The 21,687-nt window shown below is 38.3% G+C and overlaps 1 protein-coding gene across 3 annotated transcripts in view; it reads left to right on the forward strand.

The window, feature by feature from the left end:
- The first annotated feature begins 254 nt into the window (after positions 1 to 254).
- The window catches only part of Fktn (fukutin), a 44,157-nt gene continuing 22,724 nt past the window's right edge, over positions 255 to 21,687 (forward strand). Inside the window, exons 1-8 of one of the 3 annotated variants that reach the window (XM_042696679.1) lie at positions 255 to 282; positions 3,267 to 3,463; positions 4,247 to 4,306; positions 6,491 to 6,694; positions 6,828 to 7,105; positions 10,090 to 10,222; positions 15,352 to 15,478; positions 18,819 to 18,952. In XM_042696679.1, coding sequence (XP_042552613.1) covers positions 3,359 to 3,463; positions 4,247 to 4,306; positions 6,491 to 6,694; positions 6,828 to 7,105; positions 10,090 to 10,222; positions 15,352 to 15,478; positions 18,819 to 18,952 — 1,041 coding nt within the window. In that variant the 5' untranslated portion in view covers positions 255 to 282; positions 3,267 to 3,358. Of the gene's footprint in view, positions 283 to 739; positions 761 to 3,266; positions 3,464 to 4,246; positions 4,307 to 6,490; positions 6,695 to 6,827; positions 7,106 to 10,089; positions 10,223 to 15,348; positions 15,479 to 18,818; positions 18,953 to 21,687 lie in introns of those variants that run through there. The other 2 variants (XM_042696660.1, XM_042696671.1) reach the window with 2 other exon arrangements.

Consider the following 21,687-nt stretch of genomic DNA (forward strand, 5'->3'; position numbering starts at 1 on the left):
ACGCAGACAGAAGGACCACCTTCTGACTTTAGCTGACCGTTCCTCCATTCCCAGTGTTAGATCCAGAATGTCGATGAGCCGCGGCTGCTACGTCCCCCTCTACCGAACACCCCCCCCTCCCTCAGCACGTGCCCCTGGGCGAGGACCGGCCGGGGCCGGGTCTGGGCCGTGGGAACGGCCCCCACGCCCGGCGGGCGGTGCCGCGGCCCGGCGCTTGACGACGCCTTTTGCGGCAGTGGCGGTGAGTGCCGTAAAGCGGGGCTGCCGCCGCTGCGGAGTGAGGTAAGGTGTGGGCGCGCGCCGGGCGCAGCCGGGCGGCCGGGGTTCGAGCCGGCGTCTCGATAGCCCGGGTGCGCTCCGCGGGCGACTTCCTGCCTTGGGGGCACCGGCCTTCCCCTCCGCGGGGAGGAGGCCGAGCTCGGCCTCCGGCTGGCCGGGCTGGGGACGGTTCCGCCCGCCCCGCCCCCAGCATCCCGGGGCGGGCCTCTTCCTGCCCGTCCCCGCCCCGCTCGCGCGTGTCCGCGGGCCGCGACCCACGTGGGGCGCCGGGACCGCAGCGCCGAGCCGGGCCGGGCCGGAGGGCAGGGCCGGAGGGCAGGGCCGGGCCGGAGGGCAGGGCCGGAGGGCAGGGCCGGAGGGCCGGGCCGGAGGGCCGGGCCGGAGCCACCTCGGAGAGGCTTCCAGCAGGTTCCACCTGAAAAGCAAAACTGACATTGATGGAATTTGGTCTCTGTCTTCCTGTTTTGTTTTTGTTACGAAGGTGATGTACAGACGGGTAGCAGTTACGTGAGGCAAAGAATACACGTCTTTCTGCTCAGTGCCCCCCTCCCTCTCCCTCCTCCTCTCCTCCCCTCCTCCCCTCTCCTCCCCCTCCCCTCCCCTGCCCTGCCCTCCCCTTCCTCTCTCCTCCCTTTCCCCTCCCTTCCCCTCCTCCCCTCCCCTCCCCTCCTCCTCCCCTCCTCCTCCCCTCCCCTTTCCCTCCCCTCCCCTCCCTTTCCCCTTCCCCTGTCCTCCCCCTCCCTTATCCTCCCCTCCCTCTCCCCTCCCCTTCCCTCCCTCTCCCCTCCCTCTCCTCTCCCCTTCCCCCTCCCCTCCCCCTACCCTCCTCCTCCCCCCTCCTCCCCTCCCCCCTCCTCCCCTCCCCTCCCTTCCCCTTCCCTGTCCTCCCCCTCCCTTGTTCTCCCCTCCCTCTCCTCTCCCCTTCCCTCCCTCTCCTCTCCCCTTTCCCTCCTCTACCCCTCCCCTACCCCCCCCCCCCCTCGCTTTCAGAGGCAAACAGGAGTCTGTGCTCCGTGTTTTATTTATTCTCTACATGCACCAGAATTTCCTCAGTTAAACTCACTTTACCGAGCCTACCTCGGTTTGCGTGAATGAATTCTATCTTGAAGACCTTTGTTTTGTAGGCAGGCAGTGCCAAACAGTACTTTTGAGCTGGACCTTTAGACTCCGATAAATGAGTTCGTGTTTTCCAGGAGTCCTGTAACAGGTGTTGTATTTTTTCCTCCTCTATTCCCCAGTGTCTGTGTAAAAAGTGGGTTCTTGCCACATTGTTGTAAATGCATCAAATAAAGCATGAATTTGATTTTTTTTAAAAGAAAACTCAGTTTAAGAAATCATGAGTTAGAGACTCCTTCGGCTCACACCTATAATCCTAGTTCTCAGGAAGCTGAGACCTGAGAATCACAGTTCAAAAGCCCGCTCTCACAAGAAAATCTGTACACTCTTATCTACAATTAACCAGTGAAAATATGGAAGTGTGGCTGTGGCTCAAGTGGTAGGCACTAATCTTGAGTGGAAAAACTCAATATCCTCCCGAGTTTAAGCTTCAATACTGGAATGGGTGCACAGGCACCGCCCCCCAACTCCTCCCTACCCAACGGACAGACTTTTGAAAGTAAAAATGAAGGGGAAGGAGACTGTTGAATTGTAGTTCTAGAAACAAGTTCTAGAAATAGAGGCTTCACCGTTAGAAAAGCAGTCAAACATAACTAGGAAGCTTTGCTCGCAAGCAAGAAATCTTTATTCTCCAGTTTGAAAGAATACACAAAGACTAAGGAAGAAACTAATATGCAGTGATGGATAACATTACATAATGTAATTTAACAACTGAATTTCCAAAGGGAAGGAATGTATGTATGTTCAGCTGCTGGTACCTTAAAGTCATCCATCAGTGGTGAATCAGCTATAGTATCAAGGGATACTTACCATTACAAACCTATAAGTTGTTAGGGGAAATAAACTGTGACCTTGGAATCAAACTGTCAGTAAACAACTTTTTGAATAATGCAGAAATTCAAGGTAAGTTCTTTTTGATAAACTGCAGTAAGATGAAAATCAGTCTTCTAAAAATGAGACGGGATTAGCGGTAGAATTTGTAGGGAACATATCAAAGTACCAGATTCATAGTTAGGGGGTAGAATAGATAAAAGTAGAAATAACTAGAAAAAGAACTAAAAGGGGAGGGAAGGCAAAAGGTGTTATAAGTTTGCTGGTATTTTTTTTTTGGGGGGGGGGTTCAGTTGTGGAGCCTGATCTCTGGGCCTGGGTGCTGTCCCTCAGCTCTTCAGCTCAAGGCTACCGCTCTACCACTTGAGCCACAGCGCCACTTCCAGCTTTTTTCTTTTTGCTTATGTGGTGCTGGGGAATCGAACCCATGGCCTCAGGCATGCAAGGCAAGTGCTCTACCACTGAGCCACCTTCCCAGCCCCAGTTTGCTGGTATTTTATAGCTAGAGAACAAAAGATACTCAAAGCTTGGACATGAAATAGTAAAGGTTCTAGTACAAAGATAGAAAGGTAGATCCTAGAAGACTTAATATATTTAACCAAAATCAAATACTAGAGAAAAGAAGTATACCTATATTGTTTCTTATTCTCAACAAATAATCAGATAGGACCTAAGATTAAAAAAACAATGTTTATCATGGCATTCTTTACACTTGAACATATATAAGGGTATTTATAAAAACTGACCACTATTTAGATATCACACCCCCACCTCAAAAAACAAAGAGCTGTCATGTTCCTAGACCAAAAACTTGTGAAGTTTCTTTTGTGGAAATTGTTCTCAGCATAGTCAGAAGGAGGGTCACCTATGAACTTGTCAGACAGGCACCTTCAGAGGCTCCCCCCACCAAGTGTGCTGAATCAAACTTTGGAGAAAATCATCTCTCAATCTTCATAGGAATATTCTGAGAAACTTTAGATCACTTTTCATTTGCGCTATTGTACATTAGAATTTAAGAAGCCCTTTTTCTTCCTTTCCAGACGTATCTGTGTTCACAGAAAACATTTTTTTTTTAATCCAAAAAGATGAAAACAACCAGGCTTCTTTTAGAAGATAACCAAGTCAACACCCCATGAGTAGAATCAACAAGAACGTGATTTTGGCCCTGTTAACACTGACAAGTTCTGCATTTCTGTTGTTTCAGTTGTACTACTACAAGCACTATTTGTCAGCAAAGGTAATTTTCCTTATTATGAGACTTCATTTAGTTATTTTCTTAGTATATTTCTCCTTTGCCAACCCTGGGCAGGAAAGTTAGTGAAACTCTTGCCTCCAATTAACCACTAAAATGCTGATGTGGCTCTGGCTCAAGTGGTAGAACACTAGCCTTGAGCAAAACAGTTCAGGGACAGTGTTCATGCCCCAAGTTCAAGCCCTACTAGTAGCGTAAAACAAAACTTCTTAGCATTTGAAATTATGGTACACATTGGGAAAAGTACAAGTACAGGAAGTACAAATACTAATGCCTGTTTTTCAGAATTACGCTGTAGTTCATATGTGGACATTTAACACTGTACCTAACACTTGGGAGCCACTCAATAGATATTATTTTACCTTCTTACCATTTAGCCAAGATCTATAAACACTAATTCAGAATGTGAAAATAAATGTAGGTTAGAAATATGGAACTAAATGGACAAACTTAATTTCAGAGAGAGAAAGGAGAGTTTGCCATTCATTGGTATACATTAATAGATAGAGATATTGACTATATGAATATTACTGTTTAATAAGTAACTTACTGCTTTCCATCATTGTTTTTCATCTTGGGTTGTTGTATTTTGTATTACTATTTTGTATTACAAAAATTTTAGAGTTATTATCTGTGTGCAAATAAGAATTTAAACAATGTTTTTTAGTGACTATGAGCTAATTTTGTAATTTTCCTTTCATATTCACCCTAAATACTGTGTTGCATGCTGTGCTTTGAATTTACTAAAAAAAATTTTAATCTTCATAGAATGGAGCTGGTTTATCAAAATCCAAAGGAAGCAGAATTGGATTTGATAGCACACAGTGGGTATGTGCAGTAAACAAGAAATTTCAAGTTATAATGTGCATTTTTATGTTTGTATGCTCTTATATGTTTATGTGCTTTTAAGTGTTTGTGGAATGAAGGCCATGGCGATGGCTGTAGTGGAGATGAGGTAGATAGAGCAGAGGAGGGGGTCCATAGGTCAGGGTCTCATTTAGTACTTATAGTAACCTTAGAAGTCACTATATATTGTTATTCTCAACTTGCTTAGCAGAATTAAAGATAGTTAGCTAGTAAGTAACTGAGCCCAGATTCTGACAATCTGTTTCTGGAACTCTTATTCACTGAGCTATGATGTTTTCCAAATGAATAAATCTGAATCGAAATGAAACTGAATATAAGAGAAATCAGCAATCGGGGGAAAAAAAAAAATATATATATATATATATACTTACCATAGTATCTTTATAACCATTAATATAACATGTATATTGTATCCTTATTTTGTTTCACAAATATCAAAGCCTGCACATTTATAAAATATATTACTTTTTTTTTTTTTTTTTTGCCAGTCATGGGGCTTGAACTGGGCCTGTGCCCTGTCCCTGAGCTCTTCAGCTTAAGGCTAGTTCTACCACTTGAGCCATAGGGCCACTTTGGATTTTCTGGTGGTTAATTGCAGATAAGAGTATCAGGGACTTTCCTGCCTGGGCTGGCTTTGAATAGTGATTCTCAGATCTTAGCCTCCTGAGTAGCTAGGATTACAGGCGTGAGCCACCAGCACCTGGCTATATTACCTTTTTATAACTAAATTTAGAATGAGTTACTAAATAAAAATTACATTTATTCTGTTAGTATGGATTAAAGAAAATGACTAGTTATTTCTTATGAATACATTTTAATTTTTGGCTACTTTATAACCAGAAATGTAGAAAGCTTTAGATTACCATTTTTAGGTCACCAAGGAGTGGTTACTTTTTGGGGTTTTTTTTATTTGTTTTTTTATTGGTTGTGGGTCTTGAACTCTAGGCCGGGGTGCGGTCCCTCACCTCTTCAGCTCAAAGCTAGCACTCAACCACTTGAGCCACAACATCACTTCCGGTTTTCTGAGTGGATTGGAAATAAGAGTCCAGTCTCCTGAACTTTTCCTGCCTGGGCTGGCTTTGAACTTCTAGGAGTGGTTATTCTAAACTATTGTTTATACCAGTTGGATTTAAAAACAAAGTTTTTGTGGATGTAGTTTACATGCTTATAATCCCAGACATTCAGGAGGCAGAGATCAAGAAGACTGCAGTTTAAGACCAGTGTGGGCAAAAAGTTAGACTGCATCTCAATCAACAAGTGGAATATGGAATGCATGTTTTTCTGTGATTGAGGCTATTTTATTGTATCTCATCTGATTTAAGCTTTTTAAAAAATATTTTGAGTCACTGTACTTAGGCTGTCTCAAACTTGAGTGTGGCCTTTTTTTTTTTTTAACCAATTCTGTTTCTTTAATAGTATAGAATATTTCAATTTCCTGTCAACTTGTAGTTGTTTTTTTTTTATTGTGAAAATACTGTACAGAGGGGTTACAATTACATAGGCAAGATAATGAGTACATTTCTTATCAGAACTTGTAGTTTCGGTAAGTTCGATTTTTAAAGGAATACATACATTTCATCTAAGTTGTTGAATTTTTTTTTTGGTGTGAGGCAATTCTAATCAGTATTAACATAGCTGTCTCTCCTACTAAGAGATAATAAACTGCATATTATTTAGGAATGATCGAACAATATAGTTTGGTCTAAATCTTTTGCTTAGAAAGTGTTAAGCAGCATTATGACTATGAAGAAAAGTAGCATATACATTTCAGTCTTGAAAGGTTGACATTACTGATTTTTTGAAAGTTGAGAAGTCTGACAGTTATTCATTCACTTTGTCTTGAAAACATTTAGCTAAAACCATCAGAATAATTGGTAAGCTGGAACATTTCATCTCAAATGCCATTTCTCAGTGAAGATTTTTTTTTTAGATATTAATTAGTAGCTTACTGTAATATTACTTTTATTTTAGCATATTTCACACTTCTTGAAGGCAGGAACTATATTATTTGCTTTCTTCCTAATACAGAAGCAAGGTATCTATTATGTACACTGTGTATAGGTTTATAAAGTTAATGAAAAAAATTTAACAAATGTAGTTGTATTGATTTATTGGCATTAAGTATGTTCTCTTCCTTTCAAACAGCGTGCAGTTAAAAAGTTTATTATGCTAACATCTAGCCAAAGTGTACCAGTGTTCCTTATTGATCCTTTGATTCTGGAACTAATTAATAAGAACTATAAACAAGTGAATAATACTTCTCTTGGCTCTGCTTCGGAATGCAAGTTTTTCTGTGTTGCAAGAGACTTCACTGCATTTGCATTGCAGTATCATCTATGGAAGAATGAGGTAGGTCTGTTGCTTCTAGATCATGGAATGTGTCTCCTACAAAGCAGTAGGAATTAAACCAGTTCAAAATGTAAAAATATTTCACTTTTTCAAAGTTTGTACCCATTCAGACTTGATGTGTGTTTGATTCTAGGAAGGCTGGTTTCGCATAGCTGAGAACATGGGGTTTCAGTGCATAAAGATTGAGAGCAAAGATCCCCGGCTAGATGGGATAGACTCGCTGTCTGGAACTGAAGTCCCCCTGCACTACGTCTGCAGGTTGTCCTCTCATGCCATCCACTTGGTAGTCTTCCATGAGAGGAGTGGCAACTACCTCTGGCATGGCCATCTACGACTCAAGGGGCACATTGACAGGAAGTTTGTTCCTTTTCGAAAGCTACGGTTTGGCCGTTATCCTGGAGCTTTTGACAGGTAAATTTAGAGCCAAAAGGGGAAATGTGAAATGAATATTGTCCATTGTCCATAAATTCTTAAGATTTTTTTACTTTTTTTTTTGTCTGTTGTGGAGCCTGAACTCTGGGCTTGGGCGCTGTCCCTGAGCTCTTCAGTTCAAGGCTAGCTTTCTACCACTTAAGCCACAGTGCCACTTCCAGCTTTTTCTGCTTCTGTGGTGCTGAGGAATTGAACCCAGGGCCTCATGCATGCAAGGCAAGCACTCTACCACTGAGCCATCTTTCCAGCCCTGATTTTTTTACATTTTTAAGTGAATATGTGAATGTTAATAGTATTGTTTTTCATAATGCTTCCAAATTAAGAGCAATCCATATATTCTTCAAAAATAAAATGGCATATATGTATATCTTCATAGATATGTTCTCTCTCTATATCCTTTATGTCTTTTATATATATATATACATATATGTATCTATATGTCATATAGAGAGAATATGCATGCACAGAAAATGTAATTGAGCACACACAAACACATTAATGCAATGCAATATTATGCAGTAGGAAAATGAATGAATTGCAGAAAGAATACAGAAGAGTAACAAAGCAAAAAATAATTTAAAATATTATGATTATATGTATAAAAAGTTCAAATAAAAGTTAAATTATGTTTATAGATATACTGTGGAACAGTATAAAGTTAGAATAGAAAAATAAGTAAAAAACAAAAAACGATGTTTATTTCTAAGAGGATGAGGGATGAGCTATATACACAGAGAACTGTGAAGAGGCTGACAAGATTCAATTTCTGTGGTAGAGATATGGGTGTTTGTAACATAGTATTTTGTACCTTTGTATTTTGTGCACTTACACAACATAGACATACACACAAAATGTTTGGGCATTGTGACTCATGCTTGTAAAGAGGTTAAGGCAGGAGGATTATGAATTTAAGAGCCAGCATGGACTATATAGCAAGTTCTAGGTCAGTCTGGGAAACAGTGAGATTCTGCCTCAGAAAAATGAAACACAAGAAGAAAAAGAAATTTAAATAGGTAAATAAACTATGTGTAAAACTATAACCTTAACTCTCAACATAGTAAAAGTATTTCTTGCACAAAGCAATTATTTGAAGGAACTTTGTAAAATTAGCTACAACTTATATTAACAAGTGCAAGTTGAAAAAAAAATTGAAAATGGAGTCAGAACTTTCTAACCTAGTTGTACTTTTCTTCTCTTTTTGAAGCCATTTGTAATGGTGTTACATTCTACTTGAATTAGCACTGTCTGATGTAATGGTAGCAGCAAACGTTTGACTCTTGCCTTACAGTTTACTATCCTTGTAAAAGTGTCCATATTGGCTATGGTTCTTGGCAACTTCTAGAGAGACCATATCCATCTATTGCACTTTAGAACTACTGGAGTGTGCTTATTGTTGCCTTCCTATAGTACTTAAAAATTTAATATTTGAGAAACAATTTATAAAGGTAGTCAGTCCAGGCATTACTGGCTTAACACCTCTAATCTTTCCTACTCTAGAGGCTGAGATTTGAGGATTATGGTTCCAAGCCAATCCCAGCAAGAATTCTGTGGGATGCTTATCTCCAATTAACTACTATCCAAAACACACCAAAAAGCAACCAGAAGTGAAGGTAGGGCTCAATTGTTAGCCTTGAGCTAACATTTAGCCTTGAGCTCAATTTATAGCCTTGAGCTATAAAACTCAGAAACAAATAAGGTGCCAATGGCCCAGGCCTGTAATCCTAGCTACTTAGAGCTGAGGATCATGGTTCCGAGCCAGCCCTGGTAGAAAATGCTGTAAGACTCTTATCTCCAGTTAACCACCAAAAAGCTGAATGTAGAGCTCTGGCTCGAATAATAGAGCTCTTTGTTGTTGTTGTTTTGCTCCATCTTGGGGCTTGAACTTGGGACCCAGGCACTGTCCCTGAGCTATTTTGCTCAAGGCTAGTGCTCTACCACTTGAGTCACAGCTCCACTTCTGGTTTTCTGGTGGTTAATTTGGAGATAAAAGCCTCACAGAATTTCCTGCCCTAGCTGGCTTTGAACAACCATCCTCAGATCTCAGCCTCCTGAGTAGCTAGCATTACAGGTGTGAGCCACCAGTGCCTGGCTAGAGAAAAAAAAGCTACAGGACAGCAAAAGACCCTGAGTTCAAGCCCTAGTAAATACTGGCAAAATCATCAGTCCATCAATCAATAAAGCATTGAAAACTAGAATGGTCTATGTTTTTTGTATATATGAAGTCACACCTTTTCTAAACCAAACCCGGTTTTCAGGAATATAAATGATCAGAAAAGAACTGGTGGGGCTGTGGAAAAATAATGTGTTGTTAATATTGGTCCCTTTTATTATTTTAGTTAAAATCTTAAGCACTGTTCTATTTTTACCACTTTTATGCATATTTTTCTTATTCTGTTTCAAATAAGTTTTTTTTTCAGAAGGACATCCATTTTAAAGCCCTATCCATTTATTTCAAAGTTTAATAATTCAATTCAAAATGGTTAGTCAACAAATGGTTTTTAAGGATAATGTTTGCCATTAGATAGATAAAAGCTATATCTACAATTTATGATTTTATATAAAGAAGTCTAAAAAATTATCAATATTTATACAATAGATTCCAAGCATTTTGCTTGCTAATGAGACTCTTGGGCTATTGTAATTTATTCAGTGTTTCTTAAGTGTTAAAAGTATTTGCTTCTCCAGAAATGAGCATTTAAAATTAAGTCATTTAACTGTCCCTTCTGCTTAAAATACTAAATGTATATGAGCAAGTATAAAAATACTTTAAAACACAGTAACCAAATTCTTGAAATGTTCTCTGTTTGATGTCAGATTTTCAAGGTCTTGTTGAAATTACTAATTGAAAGACAATTGAAGAAAATATATTTGATATTGAGCTATTTTGTTAAAGTTTACTTATTTGAACAGGCTGCTGTTTTTCTGGATTAAGTCCTGTAACAAATCTTAACCTTTGCTTTCAGGCCAGAGTTACAGCAAGTTACTATTGATGGACTGGAAGTTCTCATTCCAAAAGATGTAGGACACTTTCTAGAAGAAATACCACACTCAAGGTTTATTGAGTGTAGGTATAAAGAAGCTCGAGCATTCTTTCAGGTTAGAGACATCCAGATCACATACTTTTTAAATGAAAGAGAATGTTATACAATATTTGAGGAGATAGATGGGAGAATGAAGGAGTGTAAAGCTAGCCAGCACAAAAGTTAGCAATACCTCCATCTCAACCAACAACTCAGACTAATTGGCTCATACCTGTATGACCCCAGCTATGCAGGATGCTCTTAGTAGGTCCAATCTGGCTCCAGAACAAAATAATGAGACTCTTATCTAAAAATTAATGTAAAAACAAAACAGCCTGAAGGTGTGGTACAAGTGGCAGAGTGCATGCTGGGTGCAAGGTCCTAAATTCAAGCCCAGTCTACCCAGTGCAATGGTACATGCCTATAATCTCAGAATTTGGGAGACTAAGGCAGGAAAATTGAATTCCAGGCCAGCCTGGGCTACATAGCAAGACATTATCTCAAAAAACTAAAAATAAAAATCAACTATTTTCTTCCCTAATTGAATATATTGGTATTATTTTTTAATAGAGTTTGATAATGTAAGTAGTTGTCTCTGCCTTCAGTTATGATAGCTTGTAATCTTTATAAAGTAAACTGAATTCTGTCTTTAAAGCAATCTAAGTAGAATAAAGTCCATGTAGAAAATGAGCCATGTAGATTTTGGAAACACTTAGGAAAAAAATGCTCAAAGGTTTGGTACGGAATTTGAATTTTTGCATTTGTGAAAGTTTTTGAAGACTAATGTCATACAAAGACAAAGTGCTTTTTGAACTTTATTTTGCTATTCTAGCTTTCAATTCAATGAACATTTATTGAATGACTTTTCTAGGCTTCTGACCATTGAGCGCTTGTCTTATTATGTAATAATGATTTTGAAGGGCATGAAAATTCAACTTTAAAATGACAAGGAAACAGATGCAGTGAAAACAAATAGACAGTGAGGTTTTGGTACCCTAATCTCAGTTGCTCTTTATTATCTGTGGTTCTCTGCCATAAAAACTTCACATATGAGGACAGGAATGGAATTCGAAAATAAAGTACCAGCTTTATTACTTACACCAAGTGCCCAAGACTCACATTTTACTGACAACCAAGACCTAATCCAAGTGTGCCTTCTTGGCCCTATTTCTTCAAACTTGTGATTGGAGTACTGTAAAGTCTACTGAACCTCATGGATGAGGAACTGGAAGATAGAGTGTGTGGATGGGCTTACTCTAGTAGGCAGTACTGCCTGCTATTTCCTCACCACACTGTAGTAGGAACAAGAGGAGGCGTTTGGTGCTTAAATTAACCCCTCACTCTTACTGCCTGAAGGGCTCTGCTCTGCTTGCTGCCTCTGTCATAACAGTTACGGCCAGTTGTGGATGACAGGCATTGTATTTTATGTTACCTTGTTACACCATTCTGTCACTCTAACTGGTACAAAGAAAAGATCTCATAAATATGGGTAAATTCATTAAGAATTAGGTATTCAAAATCAAATGATTTCTAGAACTACTGTAGCCTAGCAAGGTTGGGGCTATTCAACAAGCATTTCCCCAGATTCATTTGTTGTTCTTATTGTGAAAAGGAATTATTCATGTAAAATGCTTCAAAATGAACATGTATATTTTTAAATTCTATTTTTATTATCTTTGAGTAGTTGTACAAAAGGTTTACCATTCAACATGTCATTTTATGAACAGAATGTATTTTGATCAATATCACCACTTAAGAATATATTAATATTAAGGACAAGCACTTAATCAGTGCTTGAGTAAAGAATATGCACGAAACATGTTCAGAGTGCTAATCCATTTATAGCCTCATAGTTTGGGTGCAAAAAGCACCAGAAATAACAAGACTGTATTGTTCTGTGGAGATTGATATTCACAACATGATCAGGTAGAATTCTGTAATCATCCATCTTGTTTTTATGTATCTTTCACTGGCATTGAGCTAGGCATGGGATTCCTAATTTGTTTTTCTCTATTTCTAGTATATTGTTATTACTAGCATCAAGTGAGTAATACAGTTGATAATGCTTTTTTGTCCTTACTATCTTAATGTTTAATTATTTTATCATTTCATATGTTGGAACTATTTGATCAAAAATGCTCAATGGCTAATGCCTGCAATCCTAGCTACTCAGGAGGCTGAGATCTGAGGATCGAGGTTCAAAGCCAGCTGGAGAGTCCATGAGACTCTTATCTCCTATAAACCACCAGAAAACCAGAAGTGGCACCGTGGCTCAAGTGAAGAGCTGAGGGACAGCGCCCAGGCCCAGAGTTCAAGCCCCACAACCATCCAAAAAAAAAAAGCTAGGAAGGCTGGGCACCGGTGGTGGAAACTCTGTGAGACTCTTACCTCCAGTTAATCACTCAAAATCGGGAAATGGACAGGACCCAGGCCCTGAGTTCAAGTCCCAAGATTGGTAGGCCCCTCACCCCCCCAAAAAAAACCAGGTGGGAGGGCCTGTTTTTAAATTAAACTGAATATACATGTATTTGAACACTTGATGGCGCCAAAACATTTTAAATGCAATCCCTAGTGTAATGCAATGCACTAATAAGCGTGATAAAAGTGTTCTGTGTTTTTTCTTGTTTGTTTTTAATGAGAGTGAGTTTTCTGAGATAAGAACTCAATATGCAGCTCATTCTGGCCTGGAAGTCACTGTATAGGCAGGTTGGCCTTGAGATCATGATGCTTTTGCGGCAGCTTGCAGAGTGCTGGAATTAACACCTAGCAATAAAAAACAATTTCAGACTTAAGTCCTAAGTATAATACAAATGCATTTTTCCCCCAGAATCACTTGGGAGTAGGCTGTATAGCAGATATCCTACAGCCTCAAATAATTCAGTATTTTTTTATTGGGGGAGGGGGGTCCAGTCATGGGGCCTGAACTCTGGGCCTGGGCACTGTCCCTCAGCTCTTCAGCTCAAGGTTAGCGCTCTACCACTTGAGCCACAGTGCCACTTTCGGCTTTTTTTTTCTTTTTGCTTATGTGGTGCTGAGGAATTGAACCCAGGGCCTCATGCATGCAAGGCAAGCGCTCTACCACTGAGCCACCTTCCCAGTCCCCTAATTCAGTATTTTCTAAAATCAAGAACATTCTCTTTCATGTCTTAATACAAAAATTAGGAAATTAATATAATTCATAGGAAATGAGTACATTAATACAAGAAAAAGTATGGCTGAAGGTGTGGCTCCAGTGGAAAAGAACCAGCTAACCAAGCAAACCAAGTGAGTGTGAGGTCCTGCATATAAAATCTAGTACTGCCTAAGTATCTGGTATGAATTTATTTCTATATAAGTATTTTTTCATCATATTTTAGGAAATTCATGGTTCCTGCTTTATCTGATGGGTTGTAGTCTACTATTTTCCATATTTATTTTGATCTTCAGATTATTCCATATTAGTCAGTAGAAATCCCCTATTCAGGCTTTGGCCTTCCACATCAGGGTGGCTCTCATCCTGCTGCTTGGCTAGGCTGCCTATTCTAGACACCCCTTCCAAGTACATGCCTTCCTCATCTGCCCATGCTCTGACCTCATTTATCAGGTCACCCTTACATGCCTTTCTTACAATGCACTACCTAACAGCTCTTATACTGAGAGTTTAGGATGGAGGAAAAGAGTTGTATTCTGACTTTCTATTTGCTTTTACATTACACCTTTGGTACTGCTTCTCAGGACACCACCACTGAGGAAAAACTGAATGTTCCAATTCATAGAGTTCAGTACTAGCTAGGTAATGCACAGGTGGGAATTTAAATTTTGTTTTTGAAATTTCTTTTTTAAATAATGATTATTTATTTTGTCTGCACTTGGTCAGAACTGCAACCAAGAAGTTCAAATCAGAAGACTACACATTTTTCTGAATTTTTGTTTCAGAAAAAAATTCACAAAAATAAATGAGGCTCAGTTCATTGAATTCCAGTGAAAAGCCAGAAGAAAATATGGAAACATCTGGACACTTGGCAAAGGACTCTCTAGACATTTACATTCTTGTTTTCTGTCCCCTAATTCATTCTCTGAAGACTTGGGAAATTTTTGAGCTTTAGTTTTCTTATCTTAGAAAGAGTAGGTACCTTTTATGTTGGGAGACATTGTGTGATTTAGGAACTAGAATTCTTGTCTTATAGATAGTAAAGCATCACTGAAGAGTTTTATTCAGTCTTTCTCAGTTTCAGAATAAAAATGAAAACAAAAGCACGATGACTGGGAAATAATATTTGTATGAAACATTATACTTGGCAAGGCTTAACTCTTGTAGTCCAGCAAAGAGTTGTTATTCTAAATTTACAGATGAGAAGATATAGATCTGCAAGAGATATATTCTTTCATTCACTTATATATTTAACAAATATTGAAGTACCGTTCCAGGCACTAGAGCCGTCTGATAAGTAAAGCTAGGTCACTTGTTTTATAGAGCTTAAGTAGTGGGATATACCTAGGATGATGACTAGATCTAAATTTGAACATAGGTAATCGAAATCAAAACCTCAGCTTTTTTTTTTTTTTTACTGTACTACACAGTCTGTAAAGACTAATAGCATCAATGTGTGATGAAAAGATTTGTTTTATTTCAGCCATGCTTATAGCTCTGTAATTAGCCTTCTTTTCCTGTAACTGCCCAACCTGCTAAACCGTAATATGGAAGAGGAGGTTTATAAAAGTTTAAGTTCCTTTTGTCAGGAATCCTGTCATATTCCTTTTTTTTCAACTGATCTTTCCCAGAATCTATTTTTTAAAGAAGTGTGTGTGTGTGTGTGTGTGTGTGTGTGCGCGCGCAAGCAGTGTGCCCACATGCTTGTGTGCCAACTGGGGCCTGAATTCAGGGCTTCACAGTTGTCTTTAGCTTTTTCACTCCTAGCTGATGCCCTACTACTTGAGCCACTCTTCCACTTACTCCTCTTTGCTGGTGAATTGGAGAGAAAAGTGTCTTATGAATTTGTCTGCCTGTGCTGGCTCTGAACCATATTCTCAGATCTTATTGGGTAGGATTATAGTTATGAGTTGCTGTTGTCCACCTCCTAAAAATCTACTTTTATTTTAATGTGATGACAAGCAGAAAAAAACATATGTGGCTTTTTTTTTTCAAGTTAATTAAGATGTCACATGAATATGTCTAGTGGTTAAGAAATTGCTATAATAGCTTACTGTTTATTAAATCTGCAGCAGTACCTTGATGATAACACTGTGGAAGCCATGTCTTTTCGGAAGAGTGCAAAGGAGTTACTTCAGCTAGCAGCCAAAACTTTAAAGAAATTGGGAGTTCCATTTTGGCTGAGCAGTGGAACTTGTCTAGGTAAAATTCTTAGTGCTTTACATTGGCTTGTCATTTCATCCTTTTCAGCTTTAGGAATGAATGATTGCAGTAACAAAACATTAATGATATTAGAAGCATAACTTCTATATATAAAATAAACATTTGTAAATGAAGCAAGAATGTATTGATTTCTTCAGAGAAATGAACTGCATACATATAAAGTAGACTCTTAGAATGGTGATGTTTGTGATTACCCAAAACTACAAATAATGTGTATAAAACAGAACATCAACTAATTCTCAGATAATCTTTAAATTATCATTTTATTATTTCCATTATTAGCTTTTTAAAAGTTGTATTTTTTACATTTTTATACATTTCTAATGGACTTCATCATAACTCTGTTTCACTTATACACTACACAACCAAGTTGTGCTACACCAAAAATTCTGAAAGGAAGACTCAAAGATGAATCATGGGGGCTTCCACAAACCTTTTCCAGTTCACTGATAGTATCACTGACTGGGCATCAGTGTTCACCTGAGATGGGAAAGAAAAACATTTTGATAGTCCTTAAGCAAGTAGCTTGGAGAATATGAGAAGGATTTATGGACCTCCATCCATTGTTCATTAACTAGATGAAACTTACTTGGAATTTAGAATTATTTAGAATCTTAAATTTAGTTCTGTTTCAGTTTGTTCCCTCGATGATCATGGTAGTTTTTGCTGTTTCACTCTATTTATACAATAGTAAGGTCAGCTTTTATAAAGAGTTACATCCTATAATTTATTGTCTAGTTCAGAATATTATTAAGAGTGAAAGAAAATGTTCTTAATAGTTGAGTTGGTACAGCAAGCATAAACTGGGACCTGTAGTTATCCCAGGTAGCAGGTTATGGAAGATTATGTGCTAATCTACTCTTAGTAAGCTCCACTACGTTAAGGCCCTAAAGGAATTTACCTCACACACTTGTATATTATTTGCTTTAAGATTTAGCTGTTTTAGAGACAGGGTTGTTTATAGCATATCATCAAAAATACTTTTAATAATTTTCATGAATTATTTTGAGTTTTTTAACCTCATGTTTTAGTTCATTTAAATATATTTATGAACAGAGAGTTATTAGATGTTACTGCATTAAATAAGGAGTTTTCCACTTTTAGTCATTTATAATTATTTTATAAAATTATTTTAGAACTCTAATAGTTCCTTATAGTAGTGCCTATTAGGATAATTACAGATGTTAATTTACTTCAATAATCCTTAGTAACATTAGGGTAAAAATTTCTTTAGAATGATTCTGTAGTACCTGATCAAGAAGTAGATAAGTAGTAAATCAAATCTCCTCTTCCCCACCCTCACCCCCCCTACCCTCCCACCCTCAATTTGGATACTGTCCTAGAGCTTTTGTGCTTAAGGTAAATGCTCTACCATTGAACCAGAGCTCCACTTCTTGATTCTTGGTGGTTATATGGACATGAATCTCATGAACTTTTCCTGCCTAGGTTGGCTTTAAACTGCTCTCCTCAGATCTCAACCTCCTGAGTAGCTAGGATTACACGCGTGAGCTACTGTCATCTGACTCAAATCTTTTTTATATAATCCATCGGATGTGAGCTGTTCAGATCTGTTAAGTTCTATCAATTATTGATTCAGAAAAGATATATTAAGTTACATAATTAAATGTTTTAGCACATTTAACAAATACCTTATTACTAAATGTTAATGATTAAACATTTGAACAGCAACTTTTTAAAATGGATGACCCAGTTAATATTATTATTAAAGCAAATAATTTTTAAGAAATTAAAATGTATCATGAAAGTTTAAAGAAAGCAAAATGCTTAGCTCAGTAAAAAAAAAAAGTCAGAAATCACTAACTGCTCCGGAGACTGAGATCTGAAGATTGCGGTTTGAAGCCAAGTCCAGGCAATGAAGTCTGTGCTATCCATAGCTAAGATATAGAACCAACCCAGATGCTCCTCAGTAGATGAATAGATCAAGAAAAATGTGGCATATATATATATATACATATATACACACAAACAATGGAATTCTGTATCTCCATCAGAAAGAATGGCACCGCCCTATTTGTTAGGAAATGGTAAGACTTAAGTGAAGTAAGCCAAACCCAAAGAAACATAAGTCCCATGGTTTCCCTTATTTCCAATAGCTAGGATACATCTAGAATAATCTTACCAGACAAGCAGAAAAGGTCAAAAGCTATGTACATAAGACCACATAAGAGGATGCTAAGCAAAATGAACCCCAAGATATGGACACAAGAGGTCTTTTCTTTGTTGCTTTTGTTTTTAATAGTAGTATGTGATTTTTTTTTGTTTCTTTTGTATGTTCTTCCCTGTATGGTATAACCCCTTTTGTCACTGTATTTGATTCTAGTGCCCTGCATCATGTTTATACATTTTTCTAATTTGGGGAGGAGAAGGGAAATAACAAAATGCTGAAATAAGGATACAGGTTGACCCATTGTAACAATGGGTTGAACAAGACTCTAGGTTGAAAACAAATGAACTTCACAACTTTGGGGGAGGGTAGGGGTGGGAAGGGAAGAGCTAGTAGGGGAAAAACAAAGGAGGAGATAACAATACTCCATAGGAAATGTACTCATTGCCTTACTCATGTAACTATAACCCCTCCCCCATAGTATCTTTACAGTAAAAATATATTTAAAAAAAAAAAAAAGTAGAGCTGTAGCTCTACTTGAGCTCCAGAGCTCCAGGCTTGGGCAAAAAAGTTACGGGATAGTCCCCCGAGTTCAATCCCCAGAACTGGCACACACACACATAAAAAATGCATGCATGAGGCCCTGGGTTCAGTTCCTTAGCACCACATAAGCAAAAAGAAAAAACCCAGAAATGGCGCTGTGACTCAAGTGGTAGAGCACTAGGCTTGAGCTGAAGAGCTGAGGGACAGTGCCCAGGCCCAGAGTTCAGGCCCCATGACCGGACCCCCCCAAATAAAAAGAATCTCAAAAATATCAGGTAGGGGGGGCTGGGAAGGTGGCTCAGTGGTAGAGCACTTGCCTTGCATGCATGAGGCCCTGGGTTCAATTCCTCAGCACCACATAAGCAGAAAAAAAAAAAGCCAGAAGTGGTGCTATGGCTCAAGTGGTAGTGTGCTAGCCTTGAGCTGAAGAGCTGAGGGTCAGCGCCCAGGCCCAGCCAGAGTTCAGGCCCCACGACCAGACCCCTTAAAGATGTGACTGCTATAATCAAAACATTTAATTTGCTATTTGAATAAAAAAAAAATTTTGGTGATGCACCCTATATCTAATTCTGTGAAATAAAATCTATTGTTAAAAGATTATCCATTATGAATTTTTAAATTTTAATTTTTAATTTTATGTCTTTTTTTTAGGATGGTATCGACAGTGCAATATTATTCCTTATAGCAAAGATGTCGACATAGGTGTTTTTATACAAGATTACAAATCTGATATTGTTGTAGCATTTCAGGATGCAGGACTTGCACTCAAACACAAGTTTGGGAAGGTCAGTAACAAGAATCAGCTTAATTTTATAATTCTTGTCTCCAGTGTAAAGTTTACATTACTCAGATATAATTAAGAATGCTACAGGAAAGATGTGATGGTACATGCCTGTAATCCCAGCCCTAGGGAGTCTGAGACAAGAGGATTCCAAGCTGAAGACAGCTTGCACCATGTTGCACGTTCTAGGCTACCTAGGCTTGCACATAGGATGGTGCCTCAAAAACAAATAACAACAAAAATCCTTAGCAACAGTCATAAAAAGACCCCACTGCATACATCACTCAATATTGACTAGGCTGGTTTTAGCAGAAATTCATTACTCTTTATAATTTCTGTACTATTTAAGGAAAAGCTAAACAAAATTGGGTTTTTATTGAAGGTGAGAAAGAAGGATCTTAGTCTCTTGTAAGCAAATTTATTGCCATTATAGGAAATAATATGTAAAATTAATGTGGAATGTTCTAATAGTCATTTAATTCTGTTCATTCAAGAGTAGATGTTATAATTGTCAGCACAAAATTGCTAAGGGGTAGAAATACAAAATCATTTTAGAAATATAAAATCATTTTAAACAAATATGTCAATACTTTGTTTCTAACTTATCCTAAATTATAGAAGTTTTCTCAAAATCAGCTAGGCATAGGTCATTAAGACCTAGATGAAATCTTGCTCTGTGAACATTTGTATTCATATTTCCTAAGCCTGTGATTGCTTGTAATCATCTTGCTCTTAATTTGCTTGTTCCCAAAGAGGTATTCTTCAGTAATGCAAGGAAGACTATGTTTAGTCCCTGAGAACTTATTTCTTCAATCATAAATAATCATTGTAGTTAACTAAAAAAGATGAAAGTCAAAGCAAAGCTTTCAGTCTATTCAGCTAATATTCTCTGTGTATCTGGGCACTGTACTCTGTATCTGAAGCACAAGGATAAATAAATTATAAATTTTCCATCCCAAATAAATAGGAGGGAAAAAATTCACCTAAATTATTATGTGATTTGTGCTGGAACAAGCAGACACACTAAGTTCATTGGAAATGTTTTTAGTTGGATTTTTGTTAGGCAAATGCTCCCATTTTTTTCTGTACCTTAATTTTGTATTTCTTTTTTTTTTCATGTATATAAGATAATGATCTGTGCTATGTATTTCTTATGTATAATTTCATTTACTTATTGATTGATTATTGATTATGACGACTTCCTGAACGATTTTGGGGGGTTCTTAAAGGGAGTTTTTTGTGTGGTGAGTTTTTTTTTTGTTTTGTTTTTGTTTTTGTTTTTTTTGTCGGCCGTGGGGCTTGAACCCTGGGCTTGGGCGCTATCCTCTCAGCTCTTCAGCTCAAGGGGAGCACTCTACCACTTGAGCCACAGTGCCACTTCCAGTTTCTAGTGGTTTTATGGGGCTGAGGATCAAGTGGTAGAGCACTAGTCTACAGCTGAAGAGCTGAGGGACAGTGCCCAGGCCCAGAGTTCAAAAAAACAAAACAAAAAACAAAAAACACAACAGTCCTCTAGTGGTTAATTGGAGATAAGAGTCTCACAGACTTTCCTTCTCCGGCTGGCTTTGAACTGTGATCCTCAGATCTCAGCCTCCTGAGTAGCTAGGATTACAGGTGAGAGCCACTGGCGCCTGGCTCTTTTATTTTTTTATTTTTGTCTGTCATGGGGCTTGAACTCTGGGCTTGGGCGCTGTCCCTCAGCTTTTCAGCTCAAGGGAAGGGCTCTACCACTTGAGACACAGCGCCACTTCTGGTTTTCTAGTGGTTTATTGGAGATAAGAGCCTCACGGACTTTCCTGCCCAGGCGATCCTTAGATCTCAGCCTCCTGAGTAGCTAGGATTATAGGCATGAGCCACCGGTGCCCAGCTGTCTGGGTCTTAAAGGGAGTTAATTTTGTTTGGTTTCTTTCTTTAGTCAGAAAGATAATATGGAACAGAGTGTTTCTGTTTTCTCTGCAGAGTGCTGTTTGGATGTCCTTAAATCATTTGTTCTGAGTTGTCATCAATTGTAAAACACATTTTTTTCTTTTCTAGAGCTTATTATTTGTATTATATGAATTTTTTTACTTATTTATTTGTTGTTGTTGTAAAGGTGATGTACAGAGGGGTTGCAGTTACTAAGTCAGATAAGGAGTACATTTCTTTTTGAACAGTATCACTCCTTCCCTCACTCTCTCCCAGGTTTTCTTTCCTGTCTCCACCCACAAGTTGTATAATTCATTTTCAACATATAGTGTCTTGTGAGTATCACTGCCGCATTTGTGCACTCTTGGCCCACTATTTCTGTGCTCCCTATTACCTTTCCAAAGACAGATACATAAACTAGAGAAAAGGAAAAGAAAACAAAACAGCAACAATGGAAAAAGCCCTCTTATTTCCATTTTCTGGAGTTCATTTTATATAATCAGATGCACATAGGTATTATGCCTTTGTGATCCTTTCCTAAGAATATCCTCCTTTGGTCTCATGCCTACCTAGAAACTTGTGTAATGTATCAAGTTCCAATGTATTTTTTTTCTCTTGCCATCCAGTGTGTTTACTTGTATAAGGGAAACCATGCCACCTGTTTCTTTGGGTCTGGCTTACTTCTCTTAAATTTTTCCAAGTCTTTCTATTTCTTTATGAATGGTACAATATCATTCATTCTGATGGATGAATAGAATTCCATTGTGTGTGTATGTACCATTTTTATTAAGAGCAATAAGGCAAGAGCAAAACATAAAGAGGCTCCAAATAGGG

Source organism: Dipodomys spectabilis, unplaced genomic scaffold, assembly GCF_019054845.1.
Source record: "Dipodomys spectabilis isolate Male_0828 unplaced genomic scaffold, ASM1905484v1 ptg000006l, whole genome shotgun sequence".
NCBI classification, from domain to species: domain Eukaryota; kingdom Metazoa; phylum Chordata; class Mammalia; order Rodentia; family Heteromyidae; genus Dipodomys; species Dipodomys spectabilis.